The sequence below is a fragment of the Xenopus laevis genome, chromosome 5L (genome assembly GCF_017654675.1).
Source record: "Xenopus laevis strain J_2021 chromosome 5L, Xenopus_laevis_v10.1, whole genome shotgun sequence".
Classification (NCBI taxonomy): Eukaryota; Metazoa; Chordata; class Amphibia; order Anura; family Pipidae; genus Xenopus; species Xenopus laevis.
The window spans coordinates 42,415,310-42,438,293 of record NC_054379.1 but is presented as its reverse complement, the minus strand read 5'-3'; the positions used below and the strand labels follow the sequence as shown (position 1 = coordinate 42,438,293).

At 40.3% G+C, this 22,984-nt stretch overlaps 1 protein-coding gene across 1 annotated transcript in view; it reads left to right on the top strand.

Annotated features, from left to right (window-relative positions):
* tmem178a.L (transmembrane protein 178A L homeolog) overlaps nt 1-11,816 on the top strand; it is a 59,320-nt gene extending 47,504 nt beyond the window's left edge. Inside the window, exons 2-4 of the mRNA XM_018262946.2 lie at nt 1,553-1,666; nt 8,868-9,005; nt 10,747-11,816. Of these exons, the coding sequence (XP_018118435.1) occupies nt 1,553-1,666; nt 8,868-9,005; nt 10,747-10,988 (494 nt within the window). The 3' untranslated portion in view covers nt 10,989-11,816. The remainder of the gene's footprint in view (nt 1-1,552; nt 1,667-8,867; nt 9,006-10,746) is intronic.
* The last annotated feature ends 11,168 nt before the right edge of the window (nt 11,817-22,984 follow it).

Below are 22,984 nucleotides of genomic sequence, written 5' to 3'. Positions count from 1 at the left end.
GCTGTTGATGATTATTAAGTATATTTAAAATGTATTGGCAGAGGCAAGCAATAGGGCTCTTGCCAGAAATATATTGTGGTACTATTAAAGGAATATTTGGGGCATACATGGCCTCTCAAATACATATTTGGCATAAATGGCCTCTTTCACACCTCTTTCAAACCACATGTCCTCTCTACCCAAAATGTGCACATTGCTGTCCTCAAAAGAGTGTCCCTTTTCCTTGAGATGTAGATAGACTGTCGAGTCTAGTCCTGAGGAGTTAGCCCTTCTATGTTGGGTCATTCTCTTAAAAAGCAGTTGTTTTGTCTCTCCAATGTACAGATCTGAGCCTCTCTTCACTACATTGGACAGCATAAACCACATTACTGTTGGTGTTGGGTCTTTAGGGCGCGCCAACTTCTGTCTCAGTGTGTTGTTGGGCTTAAAAATCACAGGAATGTCATGTTTCTTTCACTCTGCCAGCAGTTTCATCAATGAAAATCATGGTACCATTGTGACTGGATCACACTTTGACACATCAGCCAACACCTTACTGAAGTTCAATGGAACCATTGTGATTGGTAGCGATGGGCGAATTTTTCTAGTTTCGCTTCGCCAAAAATTCATGAATTTCCCATGAAATTCGCAAAACCCCCAAAAATTAGCGATACGTGAATTTTGACGCCGGCCTCAATTCTGACGCTGTCGACCATTTCCAACACCCGTTAAAGTCAATGGGCACCTAGAATTGACGTTGGCAACTTTTAGCGGCAATTTCGCAAATTTATTCGCCAACTGCGAAACAAGGTAATTCACTGCGAATTCGCGCCTGCCGAATAAATTCGCCCATCACTAGTAATTGGATGTCTGTGACTTCACTACCCTCAAGGGTTTAAATGCCGGGGAATTACCTACCACTTCAGTTGAACTGAAGAAGCCACTAGGATGAGTGGTGAAACGGTTTCAAGGAAAACTGTAAATGTCCAGATGCCTTTGATTTGATTTTACTAGATACGGTCCATATTATACATCATATTATCTATCTTATAAATCATATTTTAAAAGTTTCAGATTCAATGGTAGCAGTCCTCTTGAATGAGTGGTGAAACGGTTTCAAGGAAAAAACTGTAAATGTTAAGTTGCCTTTGACTTAATTCTAATAAATACCATAAATATCACGATCTGGATAAATCAGATCTTCATAGAAAATATGGAGTGTCATTAAATAAAGGGAGTAAAACCCGTGATCGCTAAACGATGTGCTTTCCTGTCCTATTGCTGAGATACAAGATATATTTGTGAGCAGGCAGTAATAACAGCAGAGGCTTTTTCTATCATTAGACAAACACAACACACACTTGGCTGCTGCTTGTACATCTATAAAAAGCATTTGACATCCTGTTATTACAGCCATTCACGTTGCTCGTTTTTTTGTGAAGTATTAATTAATCAGTGTCAATCAATTCAAGCTGCATGTCTAACTGGGAGCAAATATAGGCCTGAACTATAATGTCTTGTTTTTGTACTCAGAACCCCTGGCTCAGTTGCTTTCTCTTTTATTTTATTGTAGGAATTGCTCAGAAATGCACAGCCATCAAGTATCACTTCTCTCAGCCTATTCGCCTGCGGAATATCCCATTCAACTTGACCAGGGCAATTCAGCAAGATGAGTGGCACCTTTTACGTAAGTTGTACCAATCAAATGGCGTCATGGAGCAGTTGAAAGGGAGATGCATTTGAGTAGGGAAATGACCAACTTGCCCAATGTAGGAAATATGAGACAACTTTTTAAAGGAGCTTCTCTGAAACTGGCAGGTGGCACTCAAATATCACGAGATGCTGCTGGAAATATAAAACTTGTATCCATGTATTGCCCGGGGCAGAAAAGGGACATTGAATTACATTCAATAAAAGAAGTTCTATTTTTTGCGAAGGTTGAATTTTTAGCATTGAAGTTTCTATACAGTGGGAGATATTTGATGCTGATACAGTCTTTCTTGAGGAAATGGGCAGCATCTTATCTCTAGGGATAAATTAAATAATTGTTTATGCCAAGGGAAGATGCCCAGAAAATCTACAATCTTTGGGACAGAAGAGTGTACATTGAGGATGTAGGTGTTTCTGGGGATCCACTGATACCCATTCTGCCCGTCACTGGATATAACACACACACTATTCTGAATTAAGAGAAGACTTTGAGAACCTTCAATGTCAGAGGTTGAAAGTGTAATCCATGAAAAAACCCTTAAAGGAGAACTAACCCCCCATATAATAAAACCCACTACCCCGACCCTACATAGTCACCCCTCTTTGCTCCCACAAGTGATAACTCCAGTTATTGCCCCAAATCCTGTAATTACCCCTGGTTGCAGAGTAAGCACACAAGCGCCATTTTCTTCTCTTCGGATTTGGAAAGTAAACGCCCTATTGGTGCATGCACAGTTGAACTTCAACTGCGCATGTGGCGAAAGTGAGTAATTACAGGATAGGGGGCAATTACTGGAGTTATCACCTGTGTGGGCGGAAGCGGGAGTGTAGGGGTTTTAATAGTTGGGGGTTGAATTCTCCTTTAAAGAGATAATTTACAAACCAAGTGTTTAATCTGTATTACCACATATAACATTTAGAGGCAAAAATCAATATTTTTGTTTTTTCATTAACTTACCATTAATTTCCATGATGGTATTGTGCACAAGAAGTAAGCACAGCTCTCCTATAACTATGGAAATGTAATGCTAACCTGGGAAATGCTGCAGCAAATCAAAGATCCTCTCCCCATGCTCATCTCTTTGATCCAGTCCATCAAACATGCTCTAAATACCTGTATATGCAAGTGCCGACCTGTGACATCATGTAAGTGCCTGCAAGATCTGAGAACATTTTCCCTTGCTAATACATTTTGTTTGATTTGAAGGATGACAGAAGGACTTTATGTTGTTTGATGCTGTTATGTATAAGGAGTTTAATATGCCAGAATGAGGTTTTTAATCTTCCAAAAGTTGCATGTCAGCAGCAGACATTGTTAAAGTGGCAGTAACAGTATACATTCGATGTTTGAATAGCTGACCAAAATAGTTGTGTCTACTGGAACACAATGTACATGAGAAGATTAGAACATCTCTGTTATAAGCAGATTTGGCTAAAGCTCAGCACTTTAAACAAGTTTCAGTATCGGCCAAATCTTTACTATTCTGTTGTGCCTGAACCTTTAAATAAAATATAAATCCTCATAATACATGTATGCAATATTATTCAGAGCACTCCTCTAAGCACTTTTGCAATTGGTATTAATTATTTTGCCTTTTGGTGTCTCTGATTAGAACTGACCAAGGACACCTCATTCTGTAAGCAGAGCAACATCACAAGATGTCTATATTCTCAGTAAATCAATTTTCAGCTGAGTGTTGCCAGTGAGTTAAATTGACCAGCAGGCGGTGCTGTGTTTCACATTCATTATATTACAGGTATGGGACCTGTTATCCCGAATGCTCGAGATCTGGAGTTTTCCAAAAAAGATTCTTTCTGTAATTTGGATCTTCATATCTTAAAGGAACAGTAACGTCAAAAAATGAAAGCGTTTTAAAGTAATAAAAATACAAACAGTGTTGCCCTGCGCTGGTAAAACTGGTGTGTTTGCTTCAGAAACACTACTATAGTTTATATAAATAAGCTGCTGTGTAGCAATGGGGTCAGCCATTCAAAGGAGAAAAGGCTCAGGTTACACAGAAGATAGCAGATAAGCTTGATGACCTTCATTTTTTCTTTCTTGTAGTTTTTGAGTTATTTGCCTTTTTCTGACTTCTTCCAGCTTTCAAATGGGGGTCACTGACCCCATCTAAAACAAATGCTTTGTAAGGCTACAAATGTATTGTTATGGCTACTTTTAATTACTCATCTTTTTATTCAGGTCCTCGCCTATTCATATTTCAGTTTTTTATATCTTAGTGTTAATACAGAAAATAGCGATAACAAGATACAGCAATACTGCTCCAATGGCAATTACATTTACAAATAACATATATAATTTATGTATATTGAACGTTTGCTTAGAATGATATATTGTGTTTACAGCCCCTTTAGGGCCTAGTCTTAGGTGAAAGTGATCACAGATTTAATACACATTGAATGCTTTGCCTGCGCTACGTCATGAAAGTGCATAAAGAACAATACTGAAATGGAATACTTTTATAGGCACCTGCACAGAATTCTCTATTAATTGTTAGACTGGCAATCCCCAGGCACATTGATTTTTGAAGCGAACAATTTCTAAGAAAGAGTATTTCAATAAATCAGGTCTTTTAATTAGATAAGTGTTGAGATAAACAAGCTTCCTATCTCAGAATTGATACACAGCCTGTAACAGAGAAGTGTTCTGAAATACAGAGCCAATCAAACTGCAGCTTAAAGGGGAATTCACCCCCCCCCAAATAATAACGACCCCTACCCTCCATAGCTCCCCTTTCTGCTGCCCACGCACAGGTGTTAACACCTGTAAATGCCCCTAATCCTGTAATTACCCCTCGTTACAGAGTCAACGCAAGGAAGCTCACGGGGGCCATCTTCAGCACTTTGGTTATGCGCAGTGGGAGCAGAAAGTGTTGAGAAATTGCCAAAAGGAAGAAGACCCAAAGATTACTGAATCGCTGCAAGATGGCGCCCGTGAGCTCTGCTGCAATGACTCTGCAATGAGGGGTAATTACAGGATTAGAGGCATTTATAAGTGTTAACACTTGTGTGGGGGGAAGCAGGAAGGGGGGTATGGAGGGTAGGGGTTTTATTAGTTGGGGGTTAAATTCTCCTTTAATGTCAATAGGGTGACTTTTCCTTTGCTCTCCGACTTTCTCATCAGTGATGCTCTTTATGAAACTGATCTACAAGCAAGTCAGACTGAGAGTGCTCATGGTGCTACATTGTACAGTTGGAGTGCAATACAAAGTGTAGCTGCAGCACAATGCATAGTATAGCTGGAGCACCTTACATGGTATAGCTTGAGCACAATACACTGTATATCTGGTGTGCATTATATACAGTAGTACAGTTGGAGCTCAATACAAAGTGTAGCTGGAGCGGAATACATCGTATAGCTGGAATGCAATATACAGTACAGCTGGAGCACATTGCACAGTACAGCTGGAGAACATATATATGGGATAGCTTAATCACAATCAGGACCGCCATCAGAAATCGCAGGGCCCCATACGACAAAATTTTCTGGGCCCCCTGGGCTGAGCCCACCGCGAGCCCCACCTACAAGTCCGCCCTCGCCACCCCACAGTAAAAAAATAAAACAACTATTGGTGGCTAGGGTTCCCACATGTTAATAAAAAATAAAAAGATATTGGTGGTCAGGGCCCCCCCCCATAAAAAAACTTTTGTGGCCAGAGCCCCCCCCATTAAATATATTGGTGGCTAGGACCCAACATGAGAAAAAAAAATGGTGGCCAGCACCCCCCCCCACACACATTATAAGAAAATTGGTGGCCAGGGCCCCTTAAACATCCATGCCTTCCCAAAGTCAGCAGCTCTCAGAAATATGGAGGGCCCAGCTAATCAAGTAAGTGTGGTGTGGCCGGGCCCCCCTTACCCTCGGGCCCCCTACAACTCTCCCCCCTGTCCCCCCCTGATGGCTGCCCTGATCACAATACAATGTATAGCTGGAGTTCAATATACAATATAGCTGGAGCACAATACACAGTATAGCTGGAGCTCAATACATAGATTAGCTGGAGAACAATACACAGTATACTGTAGATGGAGCACAATACATTGTAGCAGCCAGGGCTCAGCCGCACGATATTCAGGCAGATATAGTATTGATCCTCAGTAAAGGGTTCAGATAACTATCAGACTGGCTCTAAAAGAAACACCAGCATCCACTTTGGCTATGTGCCCACTGACTAGTATCTGGGATAGATTACTACATTAATTGAATGTTCAGTCTATATCAAAAGTGGCCAATCTTATATGTTTCCTTACTTACTAAGCACCCTAGTGGGGAAATTGGTGAATAACCTTAGAATTGTATCAGTTCCATATATACTTTTATAAGGAGGCTTTACTGTATAGTTTCCTTCATTTTCCTTTGGACAATAACAGTGCTTACATTGCCTTCATGGGATGGTGTCTTTGATGGTCTTTGAGGTTTGAGCAGTAATAGATTGTGTCACGTTTAGGAGCCTATTTATCATATTGTGTAAAATTATTTATGTCAGAAAAATGGTGGAAGAAGTAGTGTAAAGTTGCCATTGTTGGCATGGTTCATTTGTTGCAAAATGCAGAAATATTAATGACATTTTAGCACATTCTTCCCTTAAAGACTTGTCTTCATGGTTTTTCATAAAGCAAATTACAAAGAAACATCAATCATTTGAATCAGATACAGCAGCCAAGTGGCTACGCAGGGACATGCAGGGTCTTAAGGCTGCAATATAACTGACTGAGAAGGTCGGGAATAAATGTCAGGGCAGTCAGTATTGTAGGAATGCTGGGGATCCAATTAAAAAGAGGAAATGATTTAATTAATGTAATATCCAACCTATTGTAACAAAAATACCCAACGTAACATAATGTAGATCAAACTTATTTCATGGCCATTAAGCTTTTGTTAAGACGTATGAACATTGGCCAATATTGACTGGCATGTCTCTAGACTGTTCAACTGTTTATGTGTAAAAGGCCCAAACCTGTGCTTTCATCAATTGATATGTAATTGTGTCTTTATCAGATATCAGTCAGGATGCTGAGATGCATCAGGCAAGGACTACATTCAGCTACTTAAGTGGTTCTGCCCTTGTAGTTCTTTTGTTGATCCAGGGGCCAATTATTCTCTTATTTAGACAGCTTTAGGGCTCTTACTGACGAGCGGTTGAAGCTGCGCTCCCCTGCGTTCTGTTTTTCTGCGTTCAGCCACAGGGGAAAGCAGGAATAGATGCATTAAGCTTTTTTCAATGGGGCTGTACTCACACAGGCTCGTGTAGGCGCCGAACGCAGGTTGAGACGCAACATGCTGCATGCCCCATTGAAAAAAGCTTAATGCATCTATTCCTGCGCTCCCCTGCGGCTGAACTCAGAAAAATGTAATGCAGGGGAGCGCAGCTTCAACCGCTCGTCAGTAAGAGCCCTTAGCCCATGGCACATGGGGCAATTTGACTAGTGAGAAGTGTCCAATTATACACACCTGGATCATGCTGATTTCAGTGCCAAAATGCTAGCTTGAGTGTTAGGATTCAGTTCGGCCAGGGACTTAGATTCAGCCGAATCCTGCTAAAAATGCAGAATCTTGGATTTGGTGTGTCCCTGAATTTTATAGTTTGCACCAGAGTGGATTGTATGTAATAAAACTTCTTAATGAAAAAGTTATGTCTGCTCCAAAAGTTTACTCCACCTTCAAATACTTCTTAAGGGTATGGCCACACGGGCAGAGTCGGGGAGATTGGTCGCCAGGCGACAAATCTCCTCTTCTTCGTGGCAGGCACTCGGAGCACTTTGTTTTCCAAAGTCACTCGAAGTTTCCTCATGAGGCAATTATGGGCGACTTCGGAAAACGAATCACTCTGAGTGCCTGCCCCCAGGCAATTTTCATTTTAGCCAGAGGAAGGCAGGGGAAGGCAGATCGGGGAGATTAGTTGCCACCAAGAAGAGGAGATTTATCGCCTGGCAACTAATCTCCCGAATCTGCCTGTGTGGCCAGATCCTTTAAAGGAAAACTATACCCCCCAAACAATGTAGGTCTCTATAAAAAGATATTGCATAAAACAGCTCATATGTAAAACCCTGCTTCATGTAAATAAACCATTTTCATAATAATATACTTTTCTAGTAGTATGTGCCATTGGGTAATCATAAATAGAAAATTGCCATTTTAAAAAATAAGGGCCGCCCCCTGGGATCGTAGGATTCACTGTACTCACAAACATACCAGCAAACCATACCATGTTAGGTCACATGAGCCAATTAACAGACAGAGTTGTGTCTTTTGCTTCCACACTTCTTCCTGTTACAGTTAGAGTTGAAGTATTTATGGTCAGGTGATCTCTGAGGCAGCACACAGACCATCACGAAATGGTGGCTCAAGGCAAGAGATGTAAAAGGGCAATATTTACTTAAATATATTTTCCAGTTTGGTAAGATTCTTTAATATGCCACTTTATATGATATGAACTATCTGTTGCTTAAAGGAAAACTATACCCCTCAAACAATGTAGGTCTCTATTAAAAGATACTGAGTAAAACAGCTCATGTGTAAAACCCTGCTTCATGTAAATGAACCATTATCATAATAATATACTTTTTTAATAGTATGTGCCATTGGGTAATCATAAATAGAAAATTGCCATTTTAAAAAATAAGGGCCGCCCCCTGAGATCGTAAGATTCACTGTGCACACATACAAACCACATGTAAGGTCACATGAGCCAATTAACAGACAGAGTTCTGCCTTTTGCTTCCTCACTTCTTCCTGTTACAGTTAGTGTTGTAGTATTTCTGGTCAGGTGATCTCTGAGGCAGCACAGATAGAGTCACGAAATGGTGGTTCAAGGCAAGAGATGTAAAAGGGCAATATTTATGTAAATATATATTCCAGTTTGGTAAGATTCTTTAATATGTCATTCAATTTGATATAAACTATCTGTTGCTTAAGTATTCATTTTGGGGGTATAGTTTTCCTTTAAGTGTTCATTTTGGGGGTATAGTTTTCCTTTAAGTGAACAATGCACAATTAAAATTTGCAATGCAATAACAGTCTAATGAAGAATATTACATCATAAAATGTGATTTTTTATTCTTATTTGTGCCAATCATTTTTCTCTTTGCAATTTTTATTACATTTCCCCTTGGATTGGGGAAGCAATTCAAATGTTGTATTTATATCTCTGGTTACACAGATTTAAGAAGAATTACGGCAGGATTCCTGGGCATGGCGGCAGCTGTTCTCCTGTGTGGATGCATTGTGGCAGCAATCAGCTTTTTCTGGGAAGAGAGCCTCACACAGCATGTGGCTGGACTTCTCTTTCTCATGACGGGTAACATGAAAGAATATTTCAATACTCTGGCAAATAGCCAATGAATGGACACTAATTGCAGGGACTGAGATAGGTGTGAGATAAATGTGATATTCCATAGTGAATAAAGATTATGTAGCTAGCCCTAGATTACAGGTACAGGTATGGGACCTGTTATCCAGAATGCTCGGGACCTGGGGTTTTCTGGATAATGGATCAGGTGCTTAACTATAGAGGAAGCAAACCCTGCGGCTGCAGGGGGCCCAGGAGGTATAGGGGTCCCATGAGGCCCTAATTCATTTATAATTTCAACTAATATTGGTAAAACAGGTCGGCCTCTAGACATTTTGGGGGTCTGAAACATAATTTGCTGTGGGGCCCAGTAATAGCTAGTTATGCCACTGTAACAGATCTCTCCGTAATTTGGATCCTCAAGCCTACTACAAAATAATGAAAACATTAAATTAACCCAATAGGCTGATTCCAATAAGGATTAATTGTATCTTAGTTTGGATCAAGTACACTGTACTGTTTTATTATTACAGAGAAAAAAAATTGGATTATTTAGGTAAAATGGAGTCTATGGGAGAGCATTCTGGATAACAGGTTTCCGGATAACGGATTCTATACCTACTAAAAAAAGCCTTTTATTTGCCCTTGGTGATATGGCTTTTTACCTGTTTAAAGACCCAATGAACTAAAGCCATTATTATTATTATTTTTGTAGTGGGTGAAAGCATTGGTTTATCCTATTACAACTCCAAATCCCCTGTCTTCAGCTCTCCCTGTACCATCTATGGTTGCCATCTGTCTGGCTTTGATCTGAACAGCTTGATTTTCAGAAGAGCTGCCCGGCCAAAAGTGCTCTCTGAGACTGATGTGTCATAGCTCCACCCTGCAACTTTATGGAACCCCCCTGCCCGGAGTTAGTGGTGTGGAAAGGTGGCAACCCTAGTATCATCTTGACGTTAGGTCATTCTTATCAAGTGCCTCTATAAAACAGACAGACACATTATGATGTAAAAACATTTACCAAATAGGTATATAAAATATTAATCTTAAAGGAACAGTTCATTATAAAAATAAAAAATAGGCTGTGCATTATAAAAAATGTTTCTAATATAGTTAGTTAGCCAAAAATGTAATGTATAAAGGCTGGAGTGACTGGATGTCTAACATAATAGCCAGAACACTACTTCCTGCTTTTCAGCTCTCTAACTCGGAGTTAGTCAGTGACTTGAAGGGGGGCCACATGGGACATAACTGTTCAGTGAGTTTGAAATTGATGCTTAGCATTCAGCTCAGATTCAAAAGCAAGTTATGACCCATTTGCCCCCCCTCCCTCAAGTCACTGATTGGTTACTGCCTGTTAACCAATCAGTGGAAACAAAGAGAGCTAAAAAGGAAGTACTGTTCTGTTCTGTTATGTTAAACATCCAGTCACTCTACATTACATTTTTTATTTTGCACTACCTAGTTTTTATTTTTCTACTGAACAATTCCTTTAAATCAAATTCTTCCATACATTCTGTTGTGATCTTAATACACAAATAACAGAAACGATGCCTTTCTCATTCAGGCAGATCATTACATGGCAACAGCAGGGATTTCTGTCCGTTATTTTTATTTTTTAAAAACCATCTGCTGCCTGGTGGGACCAATTATCTGGAAATAAAGCAACTGGCAGTTAATAAAATAACAGTATCAGTAGTTTTTATTCACGCAGATTAATCACCTCTCTTTCTCTCTGGTTTATTTTCAGGAATATTCTGTACCATCTCCTTATGTACTTATGCAGCCAGCGTCGCTTATGATCTGAATCGCCAGCCAAAATTTATTTATGGGCTTCCCAGTGATGTTGAACATGGATACAGCTGGTCTTTATTTTGTGCCTGGAGCAGTCTGGGCTTGATCGTGGCAGCGGGGTGTCTCTGTACAGCCTACCCCTTTATCAGCAGGACCAAGATTTTGCATCTAAAGTTTGCCAGAGACTCGTGTGTATGATTAAGGACGGCAGGGTTCATGACTTTGTTGCCAACCAGAAGCTTTTCTGCTCACTCCAGTTGTTCTGTGGATGAACAGATTCTATAAATCCATTTCTTAAGCACAAATACTGAACGTTTTAACAAATCACTGCTGGAATGGTAACATAGAATCCCTACATGTAAAGAAAACTCTGTACGTCATGCGGTGGCCTTGCATTGAACCACTGTAGGACCTTTTCTGTGCTCTTCTAGCCCACGTGGGTTCCTCGGAAAAGCAGACCCTGAGATCTCACACACGGAAAAGCGACTCCACTTTCACGGGGATAAACCCTTCCAAGCATGGAAATACTGTGCAAGTTCAAGTGCTTTAACCAATCATTATTTATGCAAAATATTTATGTCTCAGTGTAAGAGGAAGAAAAATGCCTGGAAAGGAACAGTGTTTGTTTCTAAGCCTCTCTTCATTTTCTGATCCTTTTGCTTGTTGTCGTCTTGAAACAGAGAAAAAGCAAAATTATAAAAAAAAGACCCATTTGTGAGATGAACCTGGTGGAAATAAAATCAATATGTTGTTAATCCCAAACTTTGCAAACCCCTTTGAAATCTGTTGTTCCATAATAGCATCTTCTTTTGCCTTTCCCTTGCCAATCCTGTTATCCTCGTTGTGCCATTATAAACATTGTCATTATAGTTCAGCTAAGGAACCGAGGTTTCTGTGCCTATTATTTGGTATCCGTTATTCAGCATTTAGCAACGTGATTGTTTTAACCAGGTCAGTGATGATTTTTACCATTTTTACTTGCTCAGAGTACAACTTTGCATTAAAAATAAACCGATTTTCTTCCCAGTAAGTGGCTACAATTTATATTACCTTCTTGTTCCGTGTAAAGCCAAAATGATTATGTGCAATGTGCAAATATCAGTGCAGGTCGCAATGCTGTGTTTAACCAAGTTTCTATCAGCTTTTCAGACAATCTGCAATTGGTTTTAATTTTTTAATATTTGTGGTTTTTACATTATTTAACTTTTTATTCAGCAGCTCTCCAGTTAAGCAACCTGGTTGTTAGGGTCTAAACGACATGCATTGATTGAATAAGAGACTAATATATGAATAGGAGAGGTCCTGAACAGAAATATTGGCAATTAAAAAGTAGCAATAACAATATATTTGTAACCTTATAGAGCATTTTTTTTTAGACGGGGTCAGTGACCCCCATTTAAAAGCTGGAAAAAATCAGAATAAGAAAATTAAAAAAAAGAAAAAATGAAGGTCAATGAGAAGTTGCTTAGAATTGGCCTTTCTATAACATACTAAAAGTTAATTAAAGGTGAACCACCCTTTATTCTGATGACGGAGTAGCTGCTGACCACATTATATACCATTATATGTAAACCTCCAAATAAGTATTGTTAATCTTGAGTGTTTTCTAGAAGGTGCAGTGCAGCTGAGGCTATGCTTTATCTCCCCTGGGGAGGAATTTACAAAAATGAAACAAAGTAAAACTCAAGTAAGTTGATATTCGATTGTGGGAGTAAGGCTTTTGTGATGCTCTTTCAGACTTCATTTTAATCAAATAATTGACATTTTTAAAAATGATGCCCATTATCTCTATAATAATAAAGCATTACCTTGTACTTGATCCAAAATAAGATGTAATTAATTCCTTATTGGAGGCAAAACAATTCTATTGGGTTTATTTAATGCAGGCATGTCCAAAGTCAGTGCAATAAACTGGTACTTGTTTAACTGGTCCTTGTTTAAATGATAAACGGAGAATAAGTCCAAACAGACTCCACTTCCTAAAAGCCGTGTACGCGTCCATCTCCGGGAATGAATGATCCTGATCGCAAGCTAGCTACCATGGAAGGGATAGCGGTGTCAGGCTGAATGGTTGGCCCCCAAACATTTTCACCTCACCAAATTTGGACCTCGTTGCAAAAAGTTTGGACACCCCTGCTGATTTTCTAGTAGACTTAATGCATGGAGATCTACGTTACGGAAAGCCCCCAATTATCCAGAAAACCCCATCAATCTGTATATCCATCTATCCATGTATCATCTGTCTGTCTGCCTGTCTATCTATCTATCCATTTACTATCTATCTATCATCTATCATCTATTATCATCTCTCTATCTTCATCCAAATAACTAGAAAAAGGTGAGTTGCTAGGTGACACGCAGCACCAGAGTGGTATCATTTCCCCCAATAATACATTAAGACAGTCCCTAATATCTTTGATTTGAAAACTCTGCAGTAACTTGCCATGATATGCTGAGTCCCAAGGTTTGAAGGAACTGTGCTATTTCTTGTAATCCAACCATGTCTAAAAGCTAAAGTTCTCGGGAAGTACTTGGGAATAGAAATGCTAGATTCATTTTAGGTTTCTTTTAAATGGGCTGTGTGATAATAATTTGGAAAGAAACCTTGTTCTAAACAAATATATCAGAGATGCTTTGGTGAAACTCCTTAAAAAGGCAATTACTGGGATGAGTTATTGAAAAGCACGGCAGAGCAAACAAGATCATTTTGCTTGAGAATGGCTCATAGCAGCAGAGTTTGTGCCTGAAGGCTGTTAGGCACCACCAGAATGGACTATGATCTGCACTCAATTAAGCATTAGGGAGAGTGTTAGTGCAATATTACCTTGGAATGAGGCAGAATTGAAGTCAAAAGGCGATGCGTGAATCACAGAGCAGTTACATGTCTCTACTTTATTAAGCCGCTGTGTTGCTTTCCTGAAATTGCTCACAATGATTTTCATAAGTGTCTGTTTCATATTAAATCATCCATGTTATTACAATTCCTTTATACTCTGCGTGTTTCTATTATTTCATCTGAACCAGAAAATGTTCCTGGCGCTTATATTGTCTAAATGCAAATGAGGATAATCTTTAAAATAACAACTTCCTAAAACCAATGAAGTGTACAACTATATAAAAAAAAACTATAAAAAAAATCTTTATATTGAAAAAAATTGGAGATTTTACAAGAATAAGAATGTTTTTTCTTGATGAGCAAGCAATAGGCACTTCCAAATGGGAGATGTCATTGCTAGTGATGAGTGAAATCGTACCCATTTCGCTTAACTGCGGAAAAAATTATGAAATGAGGAAAATTTGTGAAACGATTGAAGTCAATGGGAGTCAACATTTTTTTGCAACAATTTTTCTTGCTCCAAATGCATTAAAGTCAATGGGAGATTATTCTTGTGGTGACTTTTTTTTGTCTCTCTGACTCTCTGACCAAGTTGCACCCCGCTACTCTACACATACCTCCTCCCCACTGTCAAGGATTAGGTAGGGGGCGCTGTGGAGGTAGAGGAGGAAGGAGAGTCTTTAAGGCAGGGACTTGCTGTGCCCAAGGAACATAAAGGGTAAGGACAGGGTGAAGATCAGGACTGGACAACAAGAAGAGGGCGACGAGTCGGTACAGGACCAGACTGCGTAGGAGTGGGATGGAGCAGGTGTAGAACAGGAACAGACTGGGAGAGACAGGACGGTGCAGGCGTAGATCAGGACAGGACAGTGCGGGCGTAGAATCAGATTAGACTGGGGATAGGGGAACAGAAGGACTGGAGCAGGAGAGGACGGGATAGCAGGAAAGGGGGACTGGATAGGCGGAGAGGGGGACTGGATAACCAGAGAGGGAGGAAAAGGCAGAGAAAGATGCAGAGCCAGGTGAGCAAAGATATAGACAGGGTAAAAGTCAGAACAGAACAAGAAGCAGGAACCGGCAAGGTCAGGTCAAGGCAGAATAAGGTTAAGGCAAGGGTTAAAGCAGGACTGGGGCAGAACCGGGAGGGGAAGGCAAGGCAAGATCAGAACAAGGCAAGGCATGGAGGAAAGATTCAAGGTAAGGCAAAGCAAGAAAAAGCAAGACAATGAAAGTAGGCTAAAGAAGGAACTTTTATCTAGGGGAGTGTTTGGAGGGCTGGCCGTAAAAAGGGCAGAGTCAGCCGTGATTGGCTGACTGCAAACCAATCAGGCTGCTGCTGGGCTAGGGCTGCAAATGTCAGGTAACATATAGTGAGTAACCCTACAGGCTGCTCACCTGGCCCGGTGGTTGAAGCATCGAACCAGAAACCCAAATGTTCCTGGCTCGAATCCCAGCAGAGCCTGCCATCCATACCATGTGCTTTCTCTTCCCCTGGGTTTCTTTTCTTCAAAGCAAAACATATCTCACCCTTGCTCCACCCCCCACAATGCTTTCCTAAATGCAAACTCTCAGCAATGGCTACTGAAAGTAATTTCCTTACCACAATGCCAACTGGCTTCTGAGCAAAGGGCTCTCCATCAGCGTGTATAACTTTTATCTGCAGGAGGATCACTGACAGCTAATCTGAGCATGCTTGTTGCTCTAGAAGACAGAATATGGCAGCACCAGACTTAAAAATATATATGGAGAGAGAAGGGCTGTGTATTAGTGCATTAAATGGTGTAGAACTAAGACCCCTTTGAGATGTTTCACAGATGGACACACAAACTTCATCCCTTAGAGTTAACAAATAACCAGACAAATGTAATATTTAGATATTAGTGGCCTTTTAATTTGACCTTGGCATGGGAAGTTCTGTGAAAGGTACTGTACATAATAATAAACACAATATCTCTGCTCAGCATATTGTTTATCCTAGTATGACATTTTAAAGGCCTGAACCAGTGCAGTTGTGCATTCCCAGGCAAAAAGTCTAATTTTCTTTGTTCTCTAAGCTTCTTTCCCCTTGTTTGCTCTTCACTTATCTCCAGCCAACCTATACTCTGTTTGAGTTCCTTTCCATCACACACCTTGCTTTTCTATACCATCCTCTCTTCTACATCAACTTTTCTCCACCCTCCCATTTATTTGCTTCTCTTTTCATTCACTCTGTTATATCAATTAATCTTTCCCTTCCCATTACTTCTTATTTCTGTGTGTCATATTCAGGCCTTTGGGATAAACTGCTAGAAACTGATGCATTGTGATGCAGTGTATAATGGCATAGGACCAATTTCAAAGGGTATTTCAAAGGTGCTGAGCTTGGCTATACAGTGCATTTTAGATCCAAATGTAAGATTATGCCGTTCACAGTGAAATGATGCAAAACAAAAACAGTAGGCCACCCTTACAGCTCCATACCATATGGGGGCCTAGCTATGTCTAACATGCAACAGTACTACCTAGCGGGACAGCTAACTGATGTGCATAACTGGTTTAATCCAGACCCTGACAATCCCCTTACAGTCCTACATGGGAACATTATGGGATCTCTAGAGGCATTGCGTAATGCGCCATACCGGGCCATGAAAGATTTGCCTGCTATACCGGAGGTCCTTATCCCCCAATCAGAGTTTGGGACAAGGTAATGAAACAGAAGCCAGGTACCTCCACAACTCCCTCCCCACAGACGCCCATTTGGAGAAATTTCAACCTCCATCAATTTTTAGATATTCCTGATTATCACTATTGGCCCCATATGGGAGTGAAATGGTTGTCCGGCTTAATAATGGAGGAGAACTTCCCTCAATTTGAAGCACTCAAAGAAAAAGTAGGAAACCAAAACATCCAATTTTTTAGATACTTGCAGTTACGTCATGCATTTAAAGCGCAATTTGGCTCCCTCATTTGGAGACGTGCAAAGCGGCATGGGAAGCAAGACTAAGGGAGCCCACAGCTGATAAATTACTCTCCCAAATATATAAATTGCTTGCTCAGGTTACGCCTACCCCCTTTGCCAAAGCTAAAAATAAATGGAATAATCTGGTTAAATTATACAATTTAAATTTATCCACCAAGTGTATATAACACCACGTAAAATGAAAATTATGGGGAGACTGCCCAATGCAGAGTGTCCTAAGTGCCAGGAAGTGAACACTGGTTTTGAACATATGGAATGGGAATGTGTACACATTAATAGATACTGGTCCTAGGTGATGGGGTTCATAGATGAGTATTCGGCCTTGCCTAGGGTTAAGTCCCCTGAGGTTTACCTCCTGGGGGTGGTCGATGATATAATTTCTCCGAAAGTGGGTCTAGGAAACTAATGAGAGCAGTTTTGTTTTATGCAAAAAAATTGATTGCCATAAAGTGGATGAGCTCTGAGACGCCAAAGCTGGTAGATTGGATAGCACTGGTGAACAAAACTTTACCACTCATAAAACTGACATATGTAGCACGGGGCGCTCCTGCAAAATTTGACAATATTTGGGTTGACGCCAATCCAACAGTAGCACTCCCCAATTCAGAATGTCCACATTCACCCCAATAGAAGGGATAAGAATTGGTACTCCGGAAGGTAAATTGTAATATATGCTGATACAGGATATTGGTACAGTGTTTGCCCTGCTTTGTCAAATCGTTGCTAAGCTGTAATTGGACGATGAACGTTTTTGTCTTTATTGTTGTTTGTTAAAAAAACAAAATAAAAACCTTTAAAAAACAAAAACAGTAACTCCCCCAAAATAGTGTTTCAGGTGCACCAACTCCAGACTCTCAGAAAGGGAAGTGGAAAACCATATATACCAGAAATAGGATGGGCACTCCAAAGAGATCAGCCTGTGACTATGTACTCTTGGAGCATGAAACGAATAAGGTGACTGAGATATTGTGTCAATAAACATTTTTGTCTTAAGGCACTTTTTTGGTGACTTTCATAAGCTTTTTTTGAGTGCCCATCCTATCTCTAATACATACAGGGCAGCCCTCAGGGGGGGACTGAGGGGAGAGTTGTAGGGGGCCCCGAGGGTAAGGGGGGCCTCGGCCACACCACACTTACTTGATTAGCCAGGCCCCCCCATCTTTCTGAGAGCTGCTGACTTTGGGCCACCAATTTTTTTCTAATGGGGGGGGGGCCTGGCCACCAATTTTTTTTTCTCATGTGGGGTCCTAGCCACCAATATTTTTTAATGGGGGGCCCTGGCCACAAATGTTTTTTTATGGGGGGCCCTGACCACCAATATCTTTTTATTTTTTATTAATATGTGGGAACACTAGCCACCAATAATTTTTTTTGTTTTTTTTACTGTGTGGTGGGGAGGGTGGATCTGTAGGTGGGGCTTGCGGTGGGCGCAGCCCAGGGGGCCCAGGAAATTTTGCCCCTGCGATTTCTGATGGCAATCCTGAATATATACAGTGCATTTACCTCAAAACCTGATTGGTTTCCGTGACGAGAAATTGCCGAAGTACTGATCTTCCCAAAGACACAGTCTAGAAATACTGAGCAGTGCAAATGATTCTATTATTTTAAATATGTAACATTCCATTTTCCAAACAATCCTTTGTACCTCAACTACTTTATAAACTGTCTTTTCGGTGTGGATTATCGCTATTATTCTTTTTTCTATTGTATAGTGCTGACAGATTCTGTAGAGCTCTACATTATGTTTAATATGATTTTATATATATATAGTTTTGTCCTTGAGAAAGGTTCCTGTGTGGAACCGAAACTTCGTCTTAAATAAACCTTGCACTTTATTCATAATTCTGACCTTTTTGCTTGTATATACAAATCCTGTGAGTGCCAGTAACGTGGATATGGTATTTTGAAAATTTTTTACTGCAGCACCCAGGTAGTTGCTTTTTTTATGGTGTGCAGCCACTGCAGCAGCCTGCACCTTTTCTTCCAAACCCTGGTGAGCCTACCATACCTTTTACTGCTTGGATCCATATGTTTGAAAATTACATTATTGCTACTGACCAAGGGGATTTGTGCTGCTAGAAAGCGTGCTTTACTTATTCACTGCCTGGGAGCATTACCATTACCTGATGATACTTATGAAACTGCTCTTACTGCTATAAAGAACTTTTTCATGCCAAGAGTAAATGTGGTTGCTGAAAGATATAAATTCCGCCAACGTGGACAACGTAATGGCGAATCCACAGAACAATTTGTAGCAGCTTTGAGAGAGCTGGTTGTTACCTGTGAGTTTGGGAATCTAACAGATGAAATGCTAAGAGACCAAATAGTGGAAAAAACAAACTCACCTCTCATTAGAGAGAGAGACTGCTCCTAGAACAGGATTTAACCCTTACAAAGGCTATTACAGTTGCTAGCCAAATTGAAACAGCAGTGGCAGAGGCTAAAACTCTCAGTCAGGGAACTGCTGAGAATGTACAGATTGTGAATTCAGCACTGTGGCCTAATAATTCACAGTCACAGGCAAAATACAGTGCTAAGGAAAGGGATTCACTTACACTGCAAAACCGTGCAGCAAATACAAATAAAAAATACTGCTTTCACCGTGGTTCAACACAACACACTACTACAAATGTCACAGTATTAAGTGTGGATAAAGCTGGTACATTTATTCCAGACAAGTTTACAGTATATGCACTGTCAGTGTCAGTACTGCTTCTGCTGACAAGGGACACTCCATTAACCTGATGCTTGATACAGGTTCAGCTGTTTCTATACTACCAAAGGATATTTTCTTGAAATACTTTGCAAAAGATCCGCTTGTTGCACCTGCCCTGAAACTGGTCAGTTACTTAAAGGATCCAATCCCTGTGCTTGGTTGCTTGCCAGTGACTGTACAATTTTAATCAAATACTGCAAAATGTGACTTTTACATTGTGAATAAGGTTACTGCTATACTTGGAAGGGATCTCTTTGCTGCATTAAACCTACAATTAGTTGATGGTCTCATTACTACAGCACCAGTGCCTGCCACACAGCCAGTGTCTAAAATTTCACCACAAAGCAACACTTCACTTGTGTTGTGCAAAGAACTTTGTACACAAAGTTAAGTTGAGACCAAATGTAAAACCAGTACACAAGAAATTGAGGCGATTGCCCTACTTTATAAGGGAAGGAACTAAAGAAACTGGTAGAGCAAGATGTGATTGAAAAATCAGAATCCTCTGAATGGGTTTCACCGATTGTTGTAACAATGAAGAAAACTGGAGGTATTCGATTGTGTGTTGATCTCCGTGAACCTAATAAAGCAGTTGTTATCCATTGCCACACATAGAGGAAATATTTTCAGAACTCCGAGGAGCAAAATTATTTTCTTCTCTGGATCTTCAGAGTGCTTATCACTGCATTATTGCATGAGGAAAGTAGAGACCTCACTGCATTTATCACCCATCATGGTTTGTTTCAGTTCAAGCGTGTACCTTATGGACTGGCTTCAGCACCGAGTTGTTTTCAAAGACTGATGTCTTCTATACTCCATGGCATACCTGGTGTAGAATGCTACTTGGATGATATAATTGTCTACGCTCCAACTATGGATCTTCATGAGAAGGTTCTGAAATGCATTGATTCTGCAGGACTGAAACTGAACCTTTCCAAATGCCCCTTCAGACAAACTGTCAGATGTAATTTCTGGGTCATATAATCTCACAAAATGGATTACTGCCTGACCCTGTCAATGCTGTTACACAAGCACCTCCTCCATCTGATTTCTAGACCTTACGAGCTTTCTTAGGTCTTACTTCATGGTATTCTAAGTTTATTAAAGAAGAAATTTGCCAGACACAGAAGGCTAGTGTAGCGGGGCAATCCCCTGCACATTTATTTTGTCATATGATGTAACGTTTCGGGGGCGTGCCCCTTCTTCATGTCTGAAGTCAGAGTCTGCTCAACATAGCTTTGAAATAGTGAAACAGCTAATTGTGAAAAGTCCAGCGCTAGCTTATTTGATCCTGCACTACCCACTATGGTTACTACAGATGCTTCAAGATCCATGCTGATCATACAGAGAAAACTGTTGCATTTGCATCCAGAACACTTACAGAGACAGAGCGTAAGTATTCCACTGTTGAAAAAGATGCTCTAGCATGTGTTTGGGCAACAGAAAAATGGAGAACCTACCTATGGGGTAGAGATTTTACCTTATGCACTGATCATAGCCCTTTAACTACACTGCTTACAACAAAGGGACTAGGAAGAGCCGGAATGTGTATAGCTAGATGGTCAGCAAGGCTACTGAATTTCAACTACAAAATGCAATACAAACCAGGTTTGAAAAATGTTACTGCTGATTGTTTGTCACGTTTACCTTTACCTGCAGCTTCTGATAAACTGGATGAGGACATAGACGTTGTAGCATTGACTGAGTCGCTATCATCTACAGTTACAGCTGCTGATTTTAAGCAAGCTTGCCTCACATGTCCAATTCAAGTAAAATTACGGGACATCTTACAAAGCAAATGGCCAAATGCTGAGAAGAAACTCAGTCCTGATCTTCAACCTTTGATCTTCAACCTTACTACAGGATTAGACACAAACTGTCCTTAGTAGATGGCTATGTTGTCCGTGGAGCTCATCGTTTACTGGTACCAGAGACCTTGCGAGAAAAGCTCATACAACTTGCACATGAGATTCATCAAGGAATTGTATGTACAAAACAAAGACTACAAGAACTATACTGGTGGCCAGCAATGGATGCTGATGTGGTAACTGCCATTCATTCTTGTGTTACTTGTCAGAATCATGACAAAACAGTTATCACACATACACCTCCACTTCAGCCAGTACCATTCCCTGATTCAGCATGGGGAAAAACTTGCTATTGATATTGTCGGTCCTTCTACAGATGCTCCTATAGACTGTAGATTTGCTATAACCTTGATGGACTATTACAGTAAATGGCCTGAAATTGTATTTACAACAGAGTTCCTACATAACTAAAGAGCAACGCGCCATGCAACAACCCAATCATCTCCAGCTGAATTATTACATGGCAGACAGATGTGCACTAAGTTACATGTTGCAGACATCAAATGTCCACAAAATACTGCGCCTACGAAATCATCTACTGCTGACATTGTGAAACATCAACAAGCCAAATGCAAGGCTTATATTGACAGAAAATGTGATGCAAGAGAAGTAGACTTTCAGCCTGGATCTTTAGTCAGAATTAAGAAACCAGGAATACTAAAACAAGGTCAAGCTAAATTTACTACACAACTTGAAGTGAGACGCCAGAGAGGACCATACACATATGAACTGTCTGATGGACGCATATGGAATGCAAGTTGCCTTGCTCCTGTTAGATATGACTTTGGAGAAGCTCCATTTGATGGAAGGACATTTTCCTACTCCTGATGTCAACTGCAATAGGCCTGAAGAAAGTGAACCTATAAGGCCTACTGAGAGAATCAGAAACTACCTGCATGGACCAAGGACTTTGTGATGTGAAGAATGTATAATATTGTTTTAAAATGCATTCTGTTTAATTGTTGCTGTTATTATAGTTGTCCAAATGCTTTCCTACTATAGGGGGAATATGTGGTGTTCATGCAAATGGCCTGTAGATGTCACTGTGCTCATACTTATACTGTGCATAATTCCTAGTAGCTTAAAAGTGAAAGCTTACTGTTGTGTAATGCCTGCATGACTCTGCTAATAAAGCACTGTTATACTCTACTCATCCTCGGCTAACCAAAACATATATATATAAGATTTGATAGCCTTACAATTGAAGGGCTATGAAATCTATACATTATAGTCAATTACATTAGGAACTAGTTATCTTACTTGCATGTTTTTGGAGTGTGAAAGGAAACTGGAGTACCTGGAGGCAACTCAAACAACCATGGGGGAAAACAAGCAAACGCTTTGCCTCACTTGCCATCGCTATCAAGGTACAAGGTAGCCCTGCAGCTGTTATAAAAATACTACTTCTAGAATCCTCAACAGAACGGATGCTGTAAGCTGCAGATCTTCATGTTAATGTACCTGCTCTAAGCAATAATACAGTGGAAAAGAGTGGGTGCTCATAAACCAATTTTACCTACGATTTCCCTTTAAGCACAACTAATAAGCTGCTTATGTGAACTTGAAAGTTAACTCAAGGCCAGGAATATTAAAGGTGCTATTTATCATCTTTACACAGAAGAGTCAAAATAATGGCCCTTAATAATAGGCTTGGCTACATGTGGACAAGGAGATAAGACGGTAATGTATGCAAATGCACTTCAAGCTTTAACAGCCACGCTTTAAAAATGGGATTGTGCAGCCTACGCTATAATCATTGGCACAGCCCATCCAGTTCATTAGAATTGCAAACACAGACAATATTAAAAGTACAAA